This window comes from Polypterus senegalus, chromosome 9 (assembly GCF_016835505.1).
Source record: "Polypterus senegalus isolate Bchr_013 chromosome 9, ASM1683550v1, whole genome shotgun sequence".
NCBI lineage: Eukaryota > Metazoa > Chordata > Cladistia > Polypteriformes > Polypteridae > Polypterus > Polypterus senegalus.
The window spans coordinates 58,670,498-58,689,349 of NC_053162.1; the positions used below are offsets into that span (position 1 = coordinate 58,670,498).

The 18,852-nt window shown below is 36.2% G+C and overlaps 1 protein-coding gene across 1 annotated transcript in view; it reads right to left on the reverse strand.

The window, feature by feature from the left end:
• Positions 1–7,241, reverse strand: part of gpt2 (glutamic pyruvate transaminase (alanine aminotransferase) 2) — a 31,446-nt gene extending 24,205 nt beyond the window's left edge. Inside the window, exon 1 of the mRNA XM_039763134.1 lies at positions 6,676–7,241. Within this exon, the coding sequence (XP_039619068.1) occupies positions 6,676–6,990 (315 nt within the window). The 5' untranslated portion in view covers positions 6,991–7,241. The remainder of the gene's footprint in view (positions 1–6,675) is intronic.
• Positions 7,242–18,852: the final 11,611 nt, after the last annotated feature.

Here is an 18,852-nt window from a genome sequence, read left to right on the forward strand (position 1 = left end):
ACCAGGTACCAGGTACTGTTCCCAGTGGAAAATCCCCCAAAAGTGAGCTGAACTGAACCATGTCGTGCCGTACTATGCAGTGGAAAAGCGCCATTAGTGCACTATCAGTTACCAAAAGAATGTTTGTTTAACATGATGTGCGTACTGTCAACCCAGTCCCAGGTATGAGGTTCCACTGTCTGTATCAGCACTTATTAGTATAGCATACGTGAACTTCTACTGTATATTCACTGCTGCCAGCCACTGAAACAAAATAGATAAGCACACTGAAAATGTAGGAACTTTAACATTTATTGAATGAGTCTGCCCTATTTTTATACTATATTGAGGAAGGAGACTGACACTCTAATTCTGAAAGAATTATCCAGCAGAATACCTTTGTCATGACTATCCAGGTGATTTCCTAAGAGTAAGCTATACTGCAATGATTTTACCAGCAGTAAAGAAAAAACATATGCAATATACAGCAGTAATTTCTACAGGACTGTGCTTTTTAAAGAACATTCCCTGCATGCAGAATCAGAAAATAGAGAATGCTGCTTTGCGTAATGATTTTGCTGTATGCAACACACCTCCTGATGTTTTTGGACTCTCCTATTATATGTGTTCCTTTACAATGATAGAAGAAAATCTGTTTTTTAGAAGTGCTATCTTGTACATTTTTAGATATCACAAAAAAAGTTACCATTTCATTACAAGAATACTGGTATTGTGATTTAAGTGCATATTTACTAAAAAAAAAAAAAGGATTAATATAAAAAAGCAAAAATTTAAAATTGTATCCATCTGGGCAGTAACATCCTGTAATAACAGAGAAGTGCTTCTCTTCCCTTTGTTCATAATCAGAAAAAAAAATATTTTTTAGCTCTGAGTTTCTGCCTGTGTGTGGTACTACAGTCAAAATGTGTTTGCATAATGTAAAAATAAAAATAATGCCCTATATCTAAAGTATAGTATATGTTTTGCATAGCATGTCATAGACTGTCGTGTTTTAAACACATATTTGCATTTTGGGATTAAGAAATAATTTCCAGATTAAAAAATAGGAAAAAATCCTAATATATTCCATGAAGCATCAGCCTCTAGAAATCCCACAGTTTAGTAGGGACTGATTAACGTGAAAAGGCCAAAATGGTGAGATATTAGAAATACATTTTAGCACAATGTCTTGTACATTTCAATAAACTGCATATTTAAGGAAATTTGGGCACTTTCCATATTCATAATTAGGTGCATCTGCAGAGTCACTGCTTCTAACCAGTCTCTGCCTCACCTTGGAAGCACGTGCACATCCCTCACACACAGTGCCTCCACAGGGTCACATATTCAGAATTTCACGACAGTTTATCTCACCTTTTGATCTGAGTTGTTGTGACATCAGAAGCCTACAATACCAAAGGCAGTTCAACCAGTTGCAGATGCGGGAAAAACGTGCAGTATTAGGCTTTAAGATAAGTGCTAAAGTGTAGCTATATTAATGGGTTATGTGTTAAACAGTTTCCATGTTAATGGGTTATGTGTTAATAAGTTTCCATTCTATAATACTTTTTCAGGATTCTATTAGTAAAACAAAACAGAACTCTTGAGTAGAATGTAATTTTTCAACCACTGATCCAAAAATATCAGATCTGTTGAACAGAATGTAACTTTTCATTGGTTTGCATTTAGTTGGCCGAATTAAAACACTGTGCTGCTTAAGGCCAAAATATAATGAAAACACTTCAGCTGAAGACTGACACTCAAGCTGCGCTGCTTTGGAAATTATGCCAGATTGGGGGGAGGGAGTCACCATCCATCTTAACAGGGTAGTGGGGATACCACTGCTTTCATGGCAAATGTACATGGCGGTGGTGTTAGTAGGCTGCCTTTTAAAAAAAAAATCATGCTGCCCTTCTAGAATAAAAATATGTGTTGATGTTGCCTCTATGTTTAAGGAATAATTGATTTAGCTATTAAAATATTGTTAACTGTTTTCACTCAAATGAGAATTCTGTTACTTATGACCTTCGTTTCCACAAACTGCAATAAATATGAAAATACACATTGATGGCAGCAGGACCCAGGATAAGCCTACAAGTCCCTTTTAGGTTGCCTCACTGGATACTGCTATAAGCATCTTGCGAGTGCTTGAAAATACATTCCCACAGTGCACCTTTGCTTCCTCCTGAAAGCAGGATGATTACATCTAAATTAGCCAAAAACCTTGGGGTACACACTTTTGTATTACTATTCAGATTTAATGATTTTTGTCATGAAATTCTGTTATACAATCAAATTATTCACTGGTTTGCCCTACATTTTTTGAAGCTAATGTTTTAACAACTTTACAACTCTCAATTCAGAACACACAGTGTAACATATGCATAATATATACCATTTAAGCAGTCACTCAGACTTAAGAAATATTAGATCAAATTTTTTAATGACATTTCTATGTCTGATACTTTTGACTTTATCAAATATTAGTGTTAGTAATGCTTTCACAGTTTTTTAACACAAGAATCCATCAGAAAAGAAATGAGAAGAAAATAAAAACAACATACTAAAAAAACAAAGAAATCAAATAATTACCCTTCCAAAGGTAAAACATAACTACTAATGGTGATATCATGGGCATTTGATAGAAGCATACATACAAATCTAGCATAATGCTTGGGGATTAAACAGTACAGATGCTAATATTTGGTTTAAAACTTTGACAACCAAGGCTAAATTAACAAGCCCAGAATACTAATCGTCTGTATGCTATTGAGACTCCAGTTGATTATTATTATTTACAGAGTTTTTTTGGCTTACAAACTAGCATATCTGACTGAAGAAGCCAATTGTTCTTCCTACTATATTTCACTTATTAATTTTTTTAATTATTTATATTTTCCTTTTATTGCACATCCGGAAAACTTATGGTAATTGACTTTAAACTCCATTTTCCTACAGGCTTTGGAAAACTTTCAGCTACTTCAGAAAAAAACTGCTGAATTGTCCATATTTGATGGTGGGTTATTAAAAACAATGTTAAATATAACGGAGGACTGATATTTAGCTGATGTTGGGCAGGACTTGTGTGCTGAATTTGCAAAATACTGAAAAATGTAACTCTTTGTAATGTGCTAAAACTGTTTTTGACTTACTCCCCTGTGCAGAAGGATTATCATGAATAATATAAAACAAAAGTATGTTAAAGAGATGTCAATATGGAATAATGGAACATTTGCACAAATTCAATATTACTACAGCAAGGAGATAACCCAGCAACAAGAGATGCACAAACCAGTGTAATTCTTTGCGCCAGTCCCAAGCCTGGATAAATGAGGAGGGTAACATCAGGAAGGGCATCCAGTGTAAAATTTTGCCAGATCAATATGCAGACAATATAGATTTCCATACCCCGCCGCCATCAGCACTGTTAGCAAATTGGGCTACTGTTGGCAAAGAAGGAAAAGAGCGGCGAGACATGTCTAGAGGCAACGAAACCTTCTGGCTTTTACACAATATTTCACCTGTTTCATGATATTTATAACTATTTGAATAAACATGAACTCATGATCTGTTAAACATTTCATAATGCTTGTTAATGCTTTATTAATGAAAGTTATACAAAAATACAGTAACACTTTATAATATTTTTCAAGGGAATTTGATTTGTTTATGGGTTTTACTAATATGGAATGATAGAGAAAAGCAATTACACTGAAGCCAGGTGCCTCTTTAAATTACTGTGAGCAAGGTAACCAAACTTGTGGTCTTCAGGTGTGAAAATTTCATACACCAATAATGAATGTGGTCTTATTAATGGAAAAATTACAGTCATTTGCTTGAGTATTCTGATTAATAATCAAATATTTAATTAAAATAACTTTATGCACCCACTCCATCCTCATGAAGCTGTCAGGACACATGTTGCAGAGAAACAGAATGACACAGTCAACTCAAGGTTTATTTGTAAGGTGGATATATTACTGCAAATGGGAGGATGTACATTATGTATAATTTAATGTGAGCTGCAAAAGTAGTTTAAATGTGTCTTAATGTGCATCCAACCTGACTAAAAGGTGAATGTTATTTTCCTAGCCCCAAATGCCAAGTGAAATAAGATGCAAAATAATGAGTTAATATATAAAGTTACCTTTCATAAAACAGTTAACAAGACCAATATAAATGACAACGGTTCAACTTGTCACACTGCTTCAATGGAATGTACTCAACGCAGTAATTTACAGTTTCACTAGACATGCAATAATTTTGGAGCTTATCACCAAGTTGAATTAATTATAAACATTCAAGTTTTTATCTCAAAATGTGAGTAGAATTGACAAAGAAACATGAAAAAGTTGGGGAGATGCAATACGTTTCACCCACCTATGTGCATAACCACTAATACCGTAAGACAGTGTTTTTTAACTGTGAGTTCTGTGAATGCTATCCAAGGGTTCTGCCGAAAAAGTCCTAATGATATAGGACATACTGGTAGATAATTGCACAGGGTTCTGTGAACAAGGTAACCATTCGTGCAGGGTTCCACTCCAGCGAAAAGGTTGAAAAACACTGCCGCAAGAGCATTGCACCAAGGGCTGCCACTTTTGGATGGAGACTAAATTAGTGTATCACTGCTTTGAAATTGTGTTGAGTAACATGTCTGTCTGTCTGTCTATAACTACTTGGAAACATCTGGATAGTCGGAAGGGCTACTGGAGTTTACTCAGAGATGATTAGACACAGACAGCACTACTGAAAATAAGTTAATGTAGACCCTTCAGTAATACTGTAAGCCCACAACTTTCACTACTGGGTTACAGGGAGTTGGAGCCAATTCCAGCAGCAGATTATACTAGTACTGTATATCTTGGTACAATTCCACTGTGTGATGCTTTATTTTCATATTTTAACACATTTCTCATTTAATGAGAAAGGTTCCTAAACCAAAGTGAGCCGAAAACCTGGTTAACTAGTAACATTTTTTTTCTGATATTTGATTCTGAGATCGCCTAAGGGAGAGGACCAATGCAAGAACTCCGGACTAACTTTGCATCTGTAAACCTGTTTCTTCATGCAACATTTGTGGTTGCCTTTTTTAACTGTTTAATGGCAGTGTCTGCTATGTTCAATTGATTACGGAAGTGGTATAAAAATTGCTGTCACCTGTTATGTTCCAACTACTGCGTGATGACCCTGATCAAGTCACTTTAACCAGCCAGTGCATCAGCTGTCCTCGCATGGATAGCTGACAAAAAGTGGCTTGTGATTCAATTTGGGAAAATAATACAAAAAAAGTAAATGTAGCATGATCACAGTATTGGATGCTGCACATCTGCATTGTAATTTTTTCAATGTAATAGTAATTTTGTTCAAGAATATGTTGTGGTGGTCTGCTAGTTTGTAACATGCAGTAAAGAAAACGAGTTTTCGCAGCCTGTGCTTTATATGATGTCTTAAACTCTAAAAGAAATAGCTATGTGAAGACTTGTACTTCTAACTTATTTTACTTTGGTTGGTACTGTGCATCTAAAAAATACTTTTACAGAGTAAAGATTACAAGAAAGTAAAAAAATGTATTATTCTGTTATTCTCAGACTTAGTTAATCCGTTTAGTTTAGAGGGAGTCGCAACCTATTCATGTAACGTGAAAAAACGCGACAACAATAAATCACTGAGCTGAAGCACACGGCTAGTAATAAATTATTTGGATTGTGGAAAAGTAGTTTAGAAAAGCACGCAGGCTCAGACGTTCAAACTCCAGGTTGACAACAGCCATACGCTAGCACTGTGTAGCAGCTCCGAAAGGAAATGTATGAAGCATTTTCATCGCCGTAAAAAGGGGCTGAGATGTAGCCTATTTATAGATCTCAAAAACTGTTACTTTTTAAAAAGGCCAGTAATTTTACCATTAGTTCATTTGACTGCATCAGCAAAAAAAGCGCCCTGCCACGTTGCAGACAAACTAAAGTGAGGGCGTCAGGGTAAGAGAACAAATTGTTACAGAGCGACTCGAGACTAAATAGATCCCAAAGGCTCGAACATCGCTATGCCGTTAGTGGCCAATCAGTTCATACGGGGCATTGCTGCGGCGAATAAGAACACCGAATCTAAGCAGCAACACCAGCTACCGCGTAATATAACTCATGTACTATCTGCCAAGAAGGCTGGAGGGATAGCGCTAGACCTTGTCAACAAAATATACTACGTGCATTTCGTATCAAATTCGCGTTTGGGCAGTATATTACGAGTAAATATGCTTGAGGAGTTCATATGATATTGTAAGAAGACAAATTACTAGGAGCAAAACACTAACGCCCTCGCCAGCGCGGCAATTCGCTGGCGTGAAGCTTGAACTGTGGGTAACACCTACTAACCGACCAATAAGAGCGCGAGATAGGCGGGGTCTCCAATCTCGGCTGACGCAAGGATGGAGACTAGGAGCCGGTGTCCTGTCCAAGTATGCACTGCAATCTTTGAGTAGATGCACATTTTGTAAATGTTATGTTGTGTACGTTATATAAATCACTAAATAGTTTGACAAGCAATTCCACAATCATGATTCACCCTCATAGTCCAGAAACAATAAAATGTACCAAACATGCATCATTGGGAATGATAAATACACCTTATGACAAGGCGGGCATGAGTGGGATTGCCGTTTTTTTAACAATTCAAAGGGAAAGTAGTAATTTCACGTACCTGGTTAAGCTCCCTTTCAATCTCCCCGGCTTTAATAACGATTGGACCGCGAACAGCGTACTCCACGGCTTTCACCAACGGACTCATCGTTTCAAGTGTCAATATCCTATCCCGGATCCTTCCATTTTCATCTTTGGGCATGACTGCCGATGCCTCAGCAGTACTCAGACTTTTTACTCCCTCCACTTCTATATCCCGCGATTGTTTCCATACCGACGACAAGTGCCGTAGTGTCTTTGTGGTGAATTCAGATGAACACTGTTCTAAAATGCCGCTACAGAGATATCCTCTTCCAATCGTTTGAAGACGAAACATTTCTCTAAGATCGCCGTTACACTACGGTAAAAGGCAGTCAATTGTACCCCGTACGTCAAATGCCGCAACGTGTGTGATAAAAAAAAAAATCAACGAAGCAATAGCTTTCACGTAAGACTCCGACTAATGCCTATAAGCAAACTTTCAAAGTTGTCAGATTTTTTGATGAATCTGGACACTACAGTTTCCGCACTGACAAAAGCCTCTAACCGATTGAAACGCTCTTTTTTCCTTACTGAGGATGGTTCTGAAGATTCCTGTGTGTTAGGGGTGCATGGTAGTTGTAGTCCTTACTATTATAAACGTGTCTCAGAGACACAGACATGAAGGCGACTGGCCTTCACTTCCCGGCATACTCTTCTCTTTCGCATCTTTAAGAAAGGCAGCGCTTTGTCCATTCCATCGGAGAGACCAGAAATAAAACGTACAAAATAAACAAATAAAACGTTGATTACAAGAAATTCGAATGAAAATGTACGATATAGGTTAAAATTACTCAGTGAATTGGGGCAATGAGTCACTTACACTTTTTAACAGACACTGAATTCGAATTAATTAAAGCACGTATGCACTTCTAGATGAAATGTAACTGCGTACACAATAGTAATTGAACCGTATACCTCTACATTTTTGTACTGAAAGTTCTCAAAGTAGAAATGTTCTGTCTGATAATTAATCACTATATCCCAAGCTGCTTATATTATAATTCACAATAATGTTATATAATTGAAATTATATCTGGGAAATTGTTGGAATAACATTAATATTTTAATATGTTAACTCTAACCAGGTAAACAAAGTAAAATATCATTACAAATAACTTCTAGACAGTATTCAGCAAAAGATAGCTGCAACCAACCCATGGCCAAGTGACAGGAAAGAATTTGTAGAGGGTCATGTCAAATTGTGGCAGGACAACAATGTTTCAAGTAAAATATAGTCTTTCAAGTAAACCCTACATTAAGACCTTAATGTCATCAATTGTAATGACTTACAGACTGGTTCTTAGTCTATAATTGACAGAGTCTATATACTCCAGCCGCTTGAGGATCAAAAACAATACATTCTACAATACATTCAAAACATAATTATAAGCCAAGTGCCTGATTTAAGCCAATAAAAATAAGCCCATACCATAAAAATAAACCTTTAAAGTCAGGACGGCTCTTGTAAGTTGAGGGCGGAATGGTTTTATACACACTAATGGTGTATGTATTAGTAGGGTTAATATGAAAAGTGATGGGTTAGGAGATTTGTACTGCAAAAAAGTCAAAGGATGCAAGGATGCAAAATACTACAGGTTTATAGCATGTGTCATATGTACAGAATGTAGTGACATTTCTACTTACATGTACTAATCAAAATGCAAAACTTCACCATTCTCTGGTGATTAGTATTGATAAAGTAATTTCCATTGCTTTGTTTCATTCAGAGGCCATTGTAAAAGAGGTTGAAGAAAATTCTTTCTATAATTTATTTGAATACTTGTGATACCCTTTACATTTATTCCAAAATAAAAACAGACACTAAATATACTGATGACAGAGATAAGGTACAGTATATGGAAGTAAACTATGACAAAGACCTAGGCTGCATGAGGGTGCACAAATCATAAAATTTAAAGTTCTTACATTCAGGATTTTTCTAAGTGAGTAATGGCAGCCAGAATGACAGGTTGGGGGAAATGTGATGGGGCACATGGCTGAAAAGATTCTGCCAAACTTTAAAAAGGCTGAAAAATTGGAACTTAGCAGGAGATGGTCCATGCATTGTTTTGGGAGTCTTCTGCATTAAAGACAAAGTGGTCAAGGGGGCTGTTTGTATCATATGCGTATAAGGGTTTGCTTTGAGTTAGAGTAAGGTGGCTCAACAGCCACTAGTAGAGGTATGTCTATCTTCTGCTGGAGTAATTTACAGAACACATAACAGTTGCTGCATGAGTAGACCACCACTAACTCTGTAAGTGGTTCTGGGAATTGTTATGCAAGCAGGCATCGCGTTGAAATATACAGCCACACACTGCCCCAACAAGCTTTGAGTTGAAAGGTGTTGGGCAAGGGCTCAACCTGACAGAAAGGTAGTATGATCAGTAAATTTATCAAAGAATGGGGCAATCATAGAACTTGGGAAGTGGAAGCAAAAGATATTTAGTGCTTGTGGCATTAGTTTGTTAGAGGGCTAGTCAACCCAATGGAAAGACAGGGTTTTATCCCTGTGTGCCCAGGATGGCAGTAGGTTTTTATTTTCTATTTGTTTCTCCGTACATTTAGATTATGCAATCATATATCACTCCCTTGCATATTTATTTAGTATAATAAATCAGATATGTTTGATGAAGAAATTAGTTTTGGATTTTTTTTTCCAGATGAGAGTGCCATAAAGAGGCACCACAATGAGTATGTGCTTTGTGTGTGTGTGCAAGATGGAGACATTCACTAATGTGTATAATTTCAGCATAGTGTGATATGAAGAGCAAATGTGTACATTTTACTTACATTGAAATTAGGTTATGTGACCTCTTGGCTTCCTTCCCTTCTTTATCCCCTTCTTTCTCTCTGTTAAGAAATATTTAGAAACAAGGTTTGCCTGTCTTCTTTTGAATTATTTTATGAGGTTTGCCTGTTTTCTTTTGAATTATTGTACTTTTTTGAAAGAGAATACTAAATGGGCAAAGATCTTGCCATAAAACAACCTCAAAATTTCATACAGTATTTCTTGATACTTAAAATGTCATAATTGTTAATGTTGCTATGGCTTTCTCCCACTGAGCCAAAAGGCAGTGATACTACTAAGTAGCTCATTATTTTTTAAGATTGTAGAAATTGGAAGGTATTCAAGTATGGTCCATTGTGTTAACATTATATATTATCGTGTTCACTTCTCCATCCAGCTATGTCAATGCACATTCTAGAAGCCCACAAGTTTGCAATAAGTTTGTCATGTTAAATCTTAGCTCTATAGTAAGTATTTCATAATAGTTATATGCTGCATTTTTAGCATTTTTTACATTCAATGAGTTTAACCTCTTTTTTCAACCTTGCTGCCTGTGTATTTACTGTGGACTGACAGCAACCAATGACTCTGCACTTCTCAGAAAAAAATGGAGTGGGATGTTTGTTTCAAAGGAATGATTTATCATTTCCTGTAAACAGAAAAGAAATATCTTCTGTTGAGTAAAGCAGCTTATATTTTTACTAGGTTGTTTTCTAAGACTGTGAATTTCTGTGCAGTGATGTTTTATTAATGATTACAGTTATATTAGCAAGGATGATAAGGAAAAGGTAGTACTGGAGTTAATGATGCATGAGGCACTGATTAAATGATTGTAACTGTATTGGACTGCAGAGGGTCTAAACTGTGAGAATTAAAGATTAAGTTACATTGTATTCGAATGTAAATTAGTCATATGATAAGGGAAACACAACAAAACCTAAATTATTTAGTTTTCTGACTTAAAAAATCTATTCCAGAGAAAGGCAATTGTAAAAAGTGTATGTATGGCACGGAAAGGCTGTTAGAGAGGACCAAAAAGTAATACAAGAGAAAATTAGAAGGAAAGTCTGGGAGCCTTTGTTCACAAGAACTGACAACTCTATACTTTGTCCTGTCTAGTCCATTAAAAGGCACACTTATACACCTAGCTACACTGGGACTGATTTGGAATCATCAATCAATCTAATCAGCACTTCTTTGGAGAATGCGGGAGGAAAACCAAAGTATCTAAATGAATTCATGCCCCCACCACACCCCACCCCCAGAGTGAAAATGCTCAGACTCTACAAGGAGAAAAGCCAGGTGTGAAATTCAAACCTGGGGTGCTAAATCTGTTGGGTGGCAGTACTATCCACACTGCCACTCAAATCATAAACATTATTAAATGAAAAAAATTAAAACAATTATGCCAGAACCTTCTGAGTATATTATTAGGGTGAACAAAAAACAGGGGAGAGACATTAGAAGTGACTAAAATTTGATTAATAATAATCCTTTCTGACTGGTGAATGTGAAGCATTAATTCACTAAACATGAAACTGTTCTTTTTCTTGGAAATAAAAAATAACAGCTTAATGGTTGATGGAAAGTAAGTTGATTAGCCATAATAGTTATCCAGAATATGTTGAAGAAAAACTACCTTCACAGTTTCAATGAGCTGTACATATGTGCTGCTGCAGTTAATGAAACATTGTTAAAAGGTTTAAGTACTGCCACTGCACCTGCCACTGCAAAACTCGCTGCTGGCAGGTGCCCCTTCTAATCTTATATCACAGCTCCAGCTTATTCAAAACTCAGCTGCAAGAGTCCTTACTCAAACCAGCAGCAGCAAGCACATCACACCCATCCTGCTCTGTCTTCACTGGCTCCCTGTGTCTTACAGAATCGAATATAAAATCCTACTAATAAACTACAAAGCCTTAAATAACCTTGTGCCAAACTACATCAGTGACCTTCTCCATCACTATGTACCTGCCCGCTCACTAAGGTCCTCTGATTCAGGCAATCTTGTTGTGCCCCACTCTAATCTACACTTCATGGGTGACAGGGCCTTCAGCTGTATAGCGCCCAGACTCTGGAATGACCTACTGAAATTAATTAGGTCAGCTGACTCTATGAATTCTTTTAAAAAACAACTCAAAACTCATCTGTTCAGGATGGCTTTTAGCTCTACTTGACTTCATTCCCCTACTCTGTTTATCTCTATGTCAAGATGCGCATGTAACCTGCATGCGTATGCTAGACCATCAGTTCTGTTGTCTGTTAGGCTTTCTCTGAATTTACTGTCTTAATCTTCTTTATTTATTAATTTGCTTTGTACTATGCTATATACTGTATACCCTGCCGTTCTTTCTTATATTCTGTAAGTGCCTTGAGCATGGGAAAGGTGCTATATAAATAAATGTATTATTATTATTATTATCAAAATACAGTGTAATTCCAGGGATTTGTTTGTATATGTTTGTACTGTCATTTTCGGAGTCAACACTAGAAAGCAATATATGGTATTGTTGAATTCATTTGTGTTGCCTTCATAGAAAAGCCAGACATGTTAAGGCTAGAATAATGGCAACAAACGGGCCCTCAAAGATCTGTTCTCTGGGGCATTTTATTTATACAAGAAATCTACATTTAGAAATTTCTCAATATAAAATTTTATGGTAAATGTGTGAAAATGGTTTTATTAGGGGAAATATATAGAAATACTCCCCAGTGAATATACAATACTGTTTTTGTTACATTTACTTGTGCCATGTACTTAAATGTATAGGAAGATAGGAAGTCTCTTCTGTCATTGGACATGTTTATAACAAAGATTTTACATTTTTGTGATTAATATTATAGTTCAATATATACAACAATTCTAAACTTAAATTATTTATGAGCTTTGTGAATAAATGAAGATTCTTCCATTGTATAACAATTAAACCATTAAACCAAAATAATTGTGAATTTCCCCTTGGGATTAATAAAGTATCTATTTATCAATCTAACAATTAGAGCTCCCATCGATCAAACTTTTTGAGAATTTACATGTGAAGGCAAATTCCCAACATTCAGAAACTATGTATTGTAACCAGTAGGTGGCACCACTGAGCCCTCAAACCCCAAGACACAACCAAATGGCACACTCCTATTGTTCAAACACATGATGTTTGTATTTTACAATACCTTCACAAACCTCCAAATCCTCTTCCACAACAGTATAATACAATAATATATTTTCTTTCCTTCTTCTGCACCTCACACATAGTCTTATCTACACTCTTCCTGACTCTAAATGCTGGTGCATGAAAACTGTCCTCTTTTATGCCAAGAAACTGTGTCCTTCGGAAGCTTTTCCAGGTCAGGTGGAAGCCCTTCAAAGAAATTAGAATGTTCGCCTGCAACCTCGCCCTTGGGGGAACCGAAGTACCCTGACAGGGCTGTCCTATAGGACTGAAATTTCTAACCTACCTTGCAGGGATCCATATGGGAGGTCCACCAATGTGATGCTGCCATTGTATGTATGGGGGAGAGAACATAACCTCGAGATGTTGCCACCCCCCCCCACCCCATTGTCCGTCTGAGCAGGCCTTCCATCCTGGCAAGGAACCAGCATCTGCCATAATCAGGATGCAAGACCATCCTCATCCTTTCATTATGACATCCCTTTCGAGAAAGGAAACCGTTTCCATCTCAGTTGGGATGCCAGTCCATCTTTGCCCTTGCTTTATGGCCGTCCTTCCAGGCAGGGAACTGTCCTCCATCCAGGTCGAGACACCAGTCCATCTAATATGGCACTCACAATATCTTTAAAGATACAAAGATGACAAACACCAGTAGACTCACATTTTTTAACATCATTCATCACTTACATTCAGTCTTTGTTTAGACTTTCGTATATTATCCAGGTTTATAGTTTACTAAATAAAAATGCTTTCCTACTCAAATATTCAGAAGCTGAATAAGTAACAATCATAATTAATCTCCTGGGAACTAACTTGTGTTATTCTTGTGAGGCAGTATGGGGAGCATGGTAATAAAGCAGATGGTTCAGCTTTTTTATCATATGTATCGTCAGAATATTGCTTACTGTATATGGAGTTGGTAAAGTTTCTGATGACATATCTTTCTGTCTCTGTTAGAATTTAATCTATATACAGTATATAAAAGTCAATGTATGTGTGTGTACGTATGTATGTTCCAGCATTACTTCCAAACGGCTGGAGCGATTTTCATGAAGCTTGGTACACATGGTTCTCATTGGTCCACTAAAAATACTGCAGGGTGAAATCAACTCTAACCCACCCCCTTTTCTAGGGGTGTGATCTTGTGGTCTTGCATGCATGTTATCTTCCAGTTGACACTCGGAACGACCACCAGAGGGCAAACTGGAGGTGAATACCTTCATTCTTTATGTGTGAGCACCACCACGGCTTTTGAAATTAAATAGAGTTGGCTGCTTCCAAGCGTCAACTGGATGATAACATACATACAAAACTGCAAGACAAGCACATTAGTGAGTCTTCATTGTTTGTTAATTTATTTTTATTTTTAAAGCTGTGTGTTTTTTTTAATCATATTTTTCTCAACTAAAAAAAAACATTTTATATTCCTCCCAGGCAACACCAGGTATTTCAGCTATGTTAGCTAGTCCTTAATCCAAATTGAAGAAAGGTGTGTATATTTTTCATTGCTTATCAACCTGAAAATTCGTACAATTTCTTTTTTTGTTTTTCTTCATAATATTTTTGGGTATCTGCACATGGCTTAGAACTATGACTCTAGATTCATATCAACTTAATTTAATGGTTTGGTTTAGCCACTTTTTAAATATACAAAATAATGCATGCATGCTAACAACAGTGCACTAAAATGGCATATATTTTTTGTCTTGCAAAATTTATAAAACATTGTTTATGTAATTTAAGTTGTTGTATTTATGCACATATATGCAGGGAAGCACAATGATTCAACTAGTAGCTGTTATGTACTTGTAATTTAAATGTATTATTGTTGTTTTTGTCATTTTTCATTTTTGATCTGTATACTTTGTGGGTGGTTCCCCAAGACTGCTTCTAAGCCTTCTCTCTGGCTATGTAAGCCCAGAGGAAAGGCGTTCAGGCAATGTATTACTGAAGTCTCTTTGGAGTTTTGCAATTTCTTTGGATTTCCTAATTTTGGGATATATTTGTTCTGTTTTAAGGATTTGCCATTGATTTTGAATATTTGGATTTTTTTTTTCTTAGGATTGACTTTAAGGTACATATACTTTGCTCTTTTCAGCTTTTGGTGTGTGTGTTTATAAGTAAATATATTTAATTTGCAAAGAATCTCTTTGCCTTTTGGATCACAGGCTGAAGTTTTTCTTGGTTTGTCCCTCTTGTGAGTCATTTTGGAATCTTTAAGTTTAATTTTTGAACTGTATTCCAGTTTTCACATTTTGGGCCCCAAGACTAGCTTAAGCCTACTGATGGTAGTTATGAGTAATCTGGACTGTTTGAATCTCTTTTGAGTTGGCCAGTGAAGGTGCTGGCCTAGCTTTATTGTGTCTTTGGAGGTCTCTACCTGTTGTTGCCATATGTAATAGTCCATTTCATGACAGTAGCATTGCCACCCGACTAGACTTGGACCCCCATTTAATTTCAGAATAGTGTACCATCTGTGAGGAATTGACATGTATTTTTCTTTAATAGAGCTGCTGTTAGTTTAAAATGGTGCTTTTTAAATTGCTCTAAAATGGCTTAGTGTAGTTATGTGTGATTTGATTCACAGATTTGGTTCCTGCATTGTGCCTGTAGCTTCAGGGCTGGATTTTTGGTATTCTCAAAAGAGCAGGTTTAGAAAATGGATGAATCATGAAATGTTTGTGTATAGTTACTACAGAGAAAGTAAATATAAATCTCATTTCTCAGGTGTGAGTATATTTTAGATGATTTTTTGGCAAAAAGAACAGCCATAAACACATTTTAGAAACATTTTTGTGAAAAGCCTTTAGGTCCCTTGGGTACTTCTGTGAGTGATATATGCATGACTTTTCTCCAAGGTCTCACATTTCCTCTCCATCCCATGAAACTGTATAAGGAGGACTGATTGCATGTTTGTACCTGTTAGTGTGTGTTCTCAGATAGATAGATAGAATGGTAGATACTATTGATCTTAAGATGAAACTGTAGTGCTACAGGAGTCCATACTAATTAAAATCAATCAGATGTACACAAAAACTACATTCAAGTCTAAAAGTAAAATACATTTTATGATATACAGGTATTTTGATTAGAATATTAAATTAGCTGAAGAACGAAAATTTTGTCCTGCCAATATTTATGTTGTAAAGTCTTATGGCAATTAGTAACAAAGACCTCTGAACCCACCTTTTGGAGCACAATGGTAGAATTAACTTTGGGCTGAAAGTGTTGTGCAGGTTAAACAAGGTGTCATGCCCATGGTGTGAGATTTTATTATTATAGCTTGCAATAAGCCAACAACCCTCTCTTTCCTATGGTCTCCAGAGAGTCCAGACTAGTGCCTACAGGCAGAACAGAGTCAGCCTTCCTAGTTAGTTCAGTGTGCTGGAATTGTATGTTAAAGCCATAGAATAAGAACAGACAACTGTATAAAACAGAACACTTACAAATCCAGACTGATACCATGAACAGAGATACCAAACTGACTGACTGATTTACTGATTTTTTTTTATCTGGTTTGAGCCCAATCCAAATTTCTGTACAGACATATCCTAAGGATTTTATTTACTGTACGTAAACCACCTCAAGTTCTATTCCCTTAGTGAAGCCCAGACTCTAGAAATTTTGTTTTCATCCTGAAGTCCATCACCATCCTTTTGGTTTCACTAACATTAAGCGGACGATGTTTCAACGTGGACAATTTAAAAAGTCATCTGCTAAGCCTCCGTATTCCTTCTCTTGTCCGCATTTTATACTACTCACACTGGACAAAACAGTTAATAAAATTCCTGGATGGAGCTCAACATAGTTAACTTTTAAAGAGACTTCACTATAGAGACAAAGTGCTTTGAATTTTATAGACAAAGCATTCAAGAAAATCAAACCAAATGTCTGCTTTTAACATTTCATTTCTCTGCTTTAATTTAAAATTTGGAACAGTAGGTGGTGCTAGAAATAAAAGCCTACAAGCCTTGGCTTCTGCTCTCTCTTTTGCATAGTGTTGGTATCAGGAATTGAAAAATCTTGTTTTCATGAGGGATTTATTTCTTATAGAGAAAAAGAAAATTAAATGATTCTAAAATATGTATGAAATAGACAAGCAAAATTTTCTACATGCAGATGCTTTTTGGGCAATACACTGTAATATGATAGAGTTACTCGCTTTGAAAAATTAAAAAAGAACACTTTGAATTCATTTATATCAAGCCTTCAACATCTATCCATTATCCAACCCGCTACACCCTAACTACAGGGTCACGGGGGTCTGCTGGAGCCAATCCCAGCCAACACAGGATGCAAGGCAGGAAACAAACCCCAGGCTGGGAGCCAACCCACCGCAGTCAAGCCTTCACAAAAACTCAAAAGATAATTGCCAAGCATATTTTGCACCCTTGTTTTAATAATGATAACATTTCTTTACATTTATATAGTGCGTTTTACAAAACTGCCCACATGTGAATACTGCCTGTAATTGGAAATAAATGTAGTCTATTATTTTTAAAATGTATCAATGTTAAATATCTCAAGGCATATTTTACTATACCTTATTAAAAAGAAACAAGTAACAGGGATGGGTTTCTTTCTTTTGTGTTGCAAATGAGTGACTGTCAAGGCCTTCTGGCATGCAAAAGAGATTGTCACTTAAGCACAAAGCTTGCTGCCTTTCCACTGTTTGTTGCAACTGCCCGAAACTCTAGAGATTATTCCCACATAAAATGAAAAAACACATTTGGTCAGTGTAATAATTAATATAACTGACAGGAAGAAGGAAATTGGTCAAATAGTGGCTGATTTAAGGATCAGGGCTGAAATGCACTTTTAATTGAACAAAAAAAAAATGAAAAAAGAAATACTACATATTTTGTTTGAATTTCTAAGCCACAGTGTACCATTACTACCACAGATTCATCACAGAATAATTTATAAGTACAGTATTTGAAGCATGGCCTAGTTAATTTGTATTTAGCAGCTTAATTTTTTAACTTAAACCAGAAATAACAAACATATTAATAGTAATGAGTTTGTTGCTTTATTGCTCCTACTGCAGACTGGGTAAATATAAGGTTGCTAAAACTGATAGCTTATTTATTCTTTGAACTTAATAAATTAATCTTGTAAACTCTTAATTCCCCAACATAATTTTAAATTCCCCCTTTCAGTCTGTTCTTATTTAAAACAAGATTTTTTTTTTGTTTGTTTTTGATTTATCATAGTCTTATAGTATCTACTAATGCTTAGTCAGGGCCACAAGTTACAGGAAGGTGTGAACTAGCTGCAATATGCACAAGGCAGGAGCCAAACTAGGATGCAACTGCACTTCACTGTGATCCACATTCACATAGTGACTCACACTGGCACAATTTATAATTAATAACTCATCTAAAGGAGCAGATGGTAGCTGCCCAGATGCCTCATTTCTCTAAACTCCTAAGTTTAAATCCCAGGCATCATCACATTCAATATCTGTGTTTTTTTTTTATTCTTAGCACTATGGTTATGCTTCACTATCCTAAAGACATATGGGTTAGGGTAATTGGTGAGTGCATCCTGCAATGGACTGGTACCATATCTATTATCAGTTGTCATTATGCACCCAGTGCTGGTAGGATGGTCACCAGTTTTCACCACACATGAACTGGAAAATTAATTAAAAATGAAAAAAGATGAACATTTGACTAAATAATATAAACATAACCTAGAAGAATTTAAACTGTATCCAGTAAAGTACATTAAATCCTCATCCATAATTAAGATTTAATGGCATTCACTACACACTGAATATTTAATATATAAAATAGACAATATTCAATGTTTAATTTTAAAGTAATCATGTGGGAAACATTCTGAGTTTATTTTCACAGTGCAACCATGTTATTTCTGAGTGCAACACATATCAGCCTAATGACAAAACAGAATCCAGTAGACATAGTTTGTTTTTTCTGAAGTCATATTACAAAATTATATAAGTAATAATATATAAATTATAAGTAGATGCAGCAGAGGCAATTGGTGGGATTAAAAATGAGGCGTCTGGTGCTGTGGGGCAGTTTTAGAAGCTTTCAGTGTAATATGACCCCTCAATTGCGCATGCATTTACTCCCATCGAAAGCAAGTGAAAGAGGGAAGGGGCATGGTAGCTACACAAGCAATGGGGCAGTTATGGTAACAAATCCTGAGTTACGCGAGTTAAAGAGAGCTG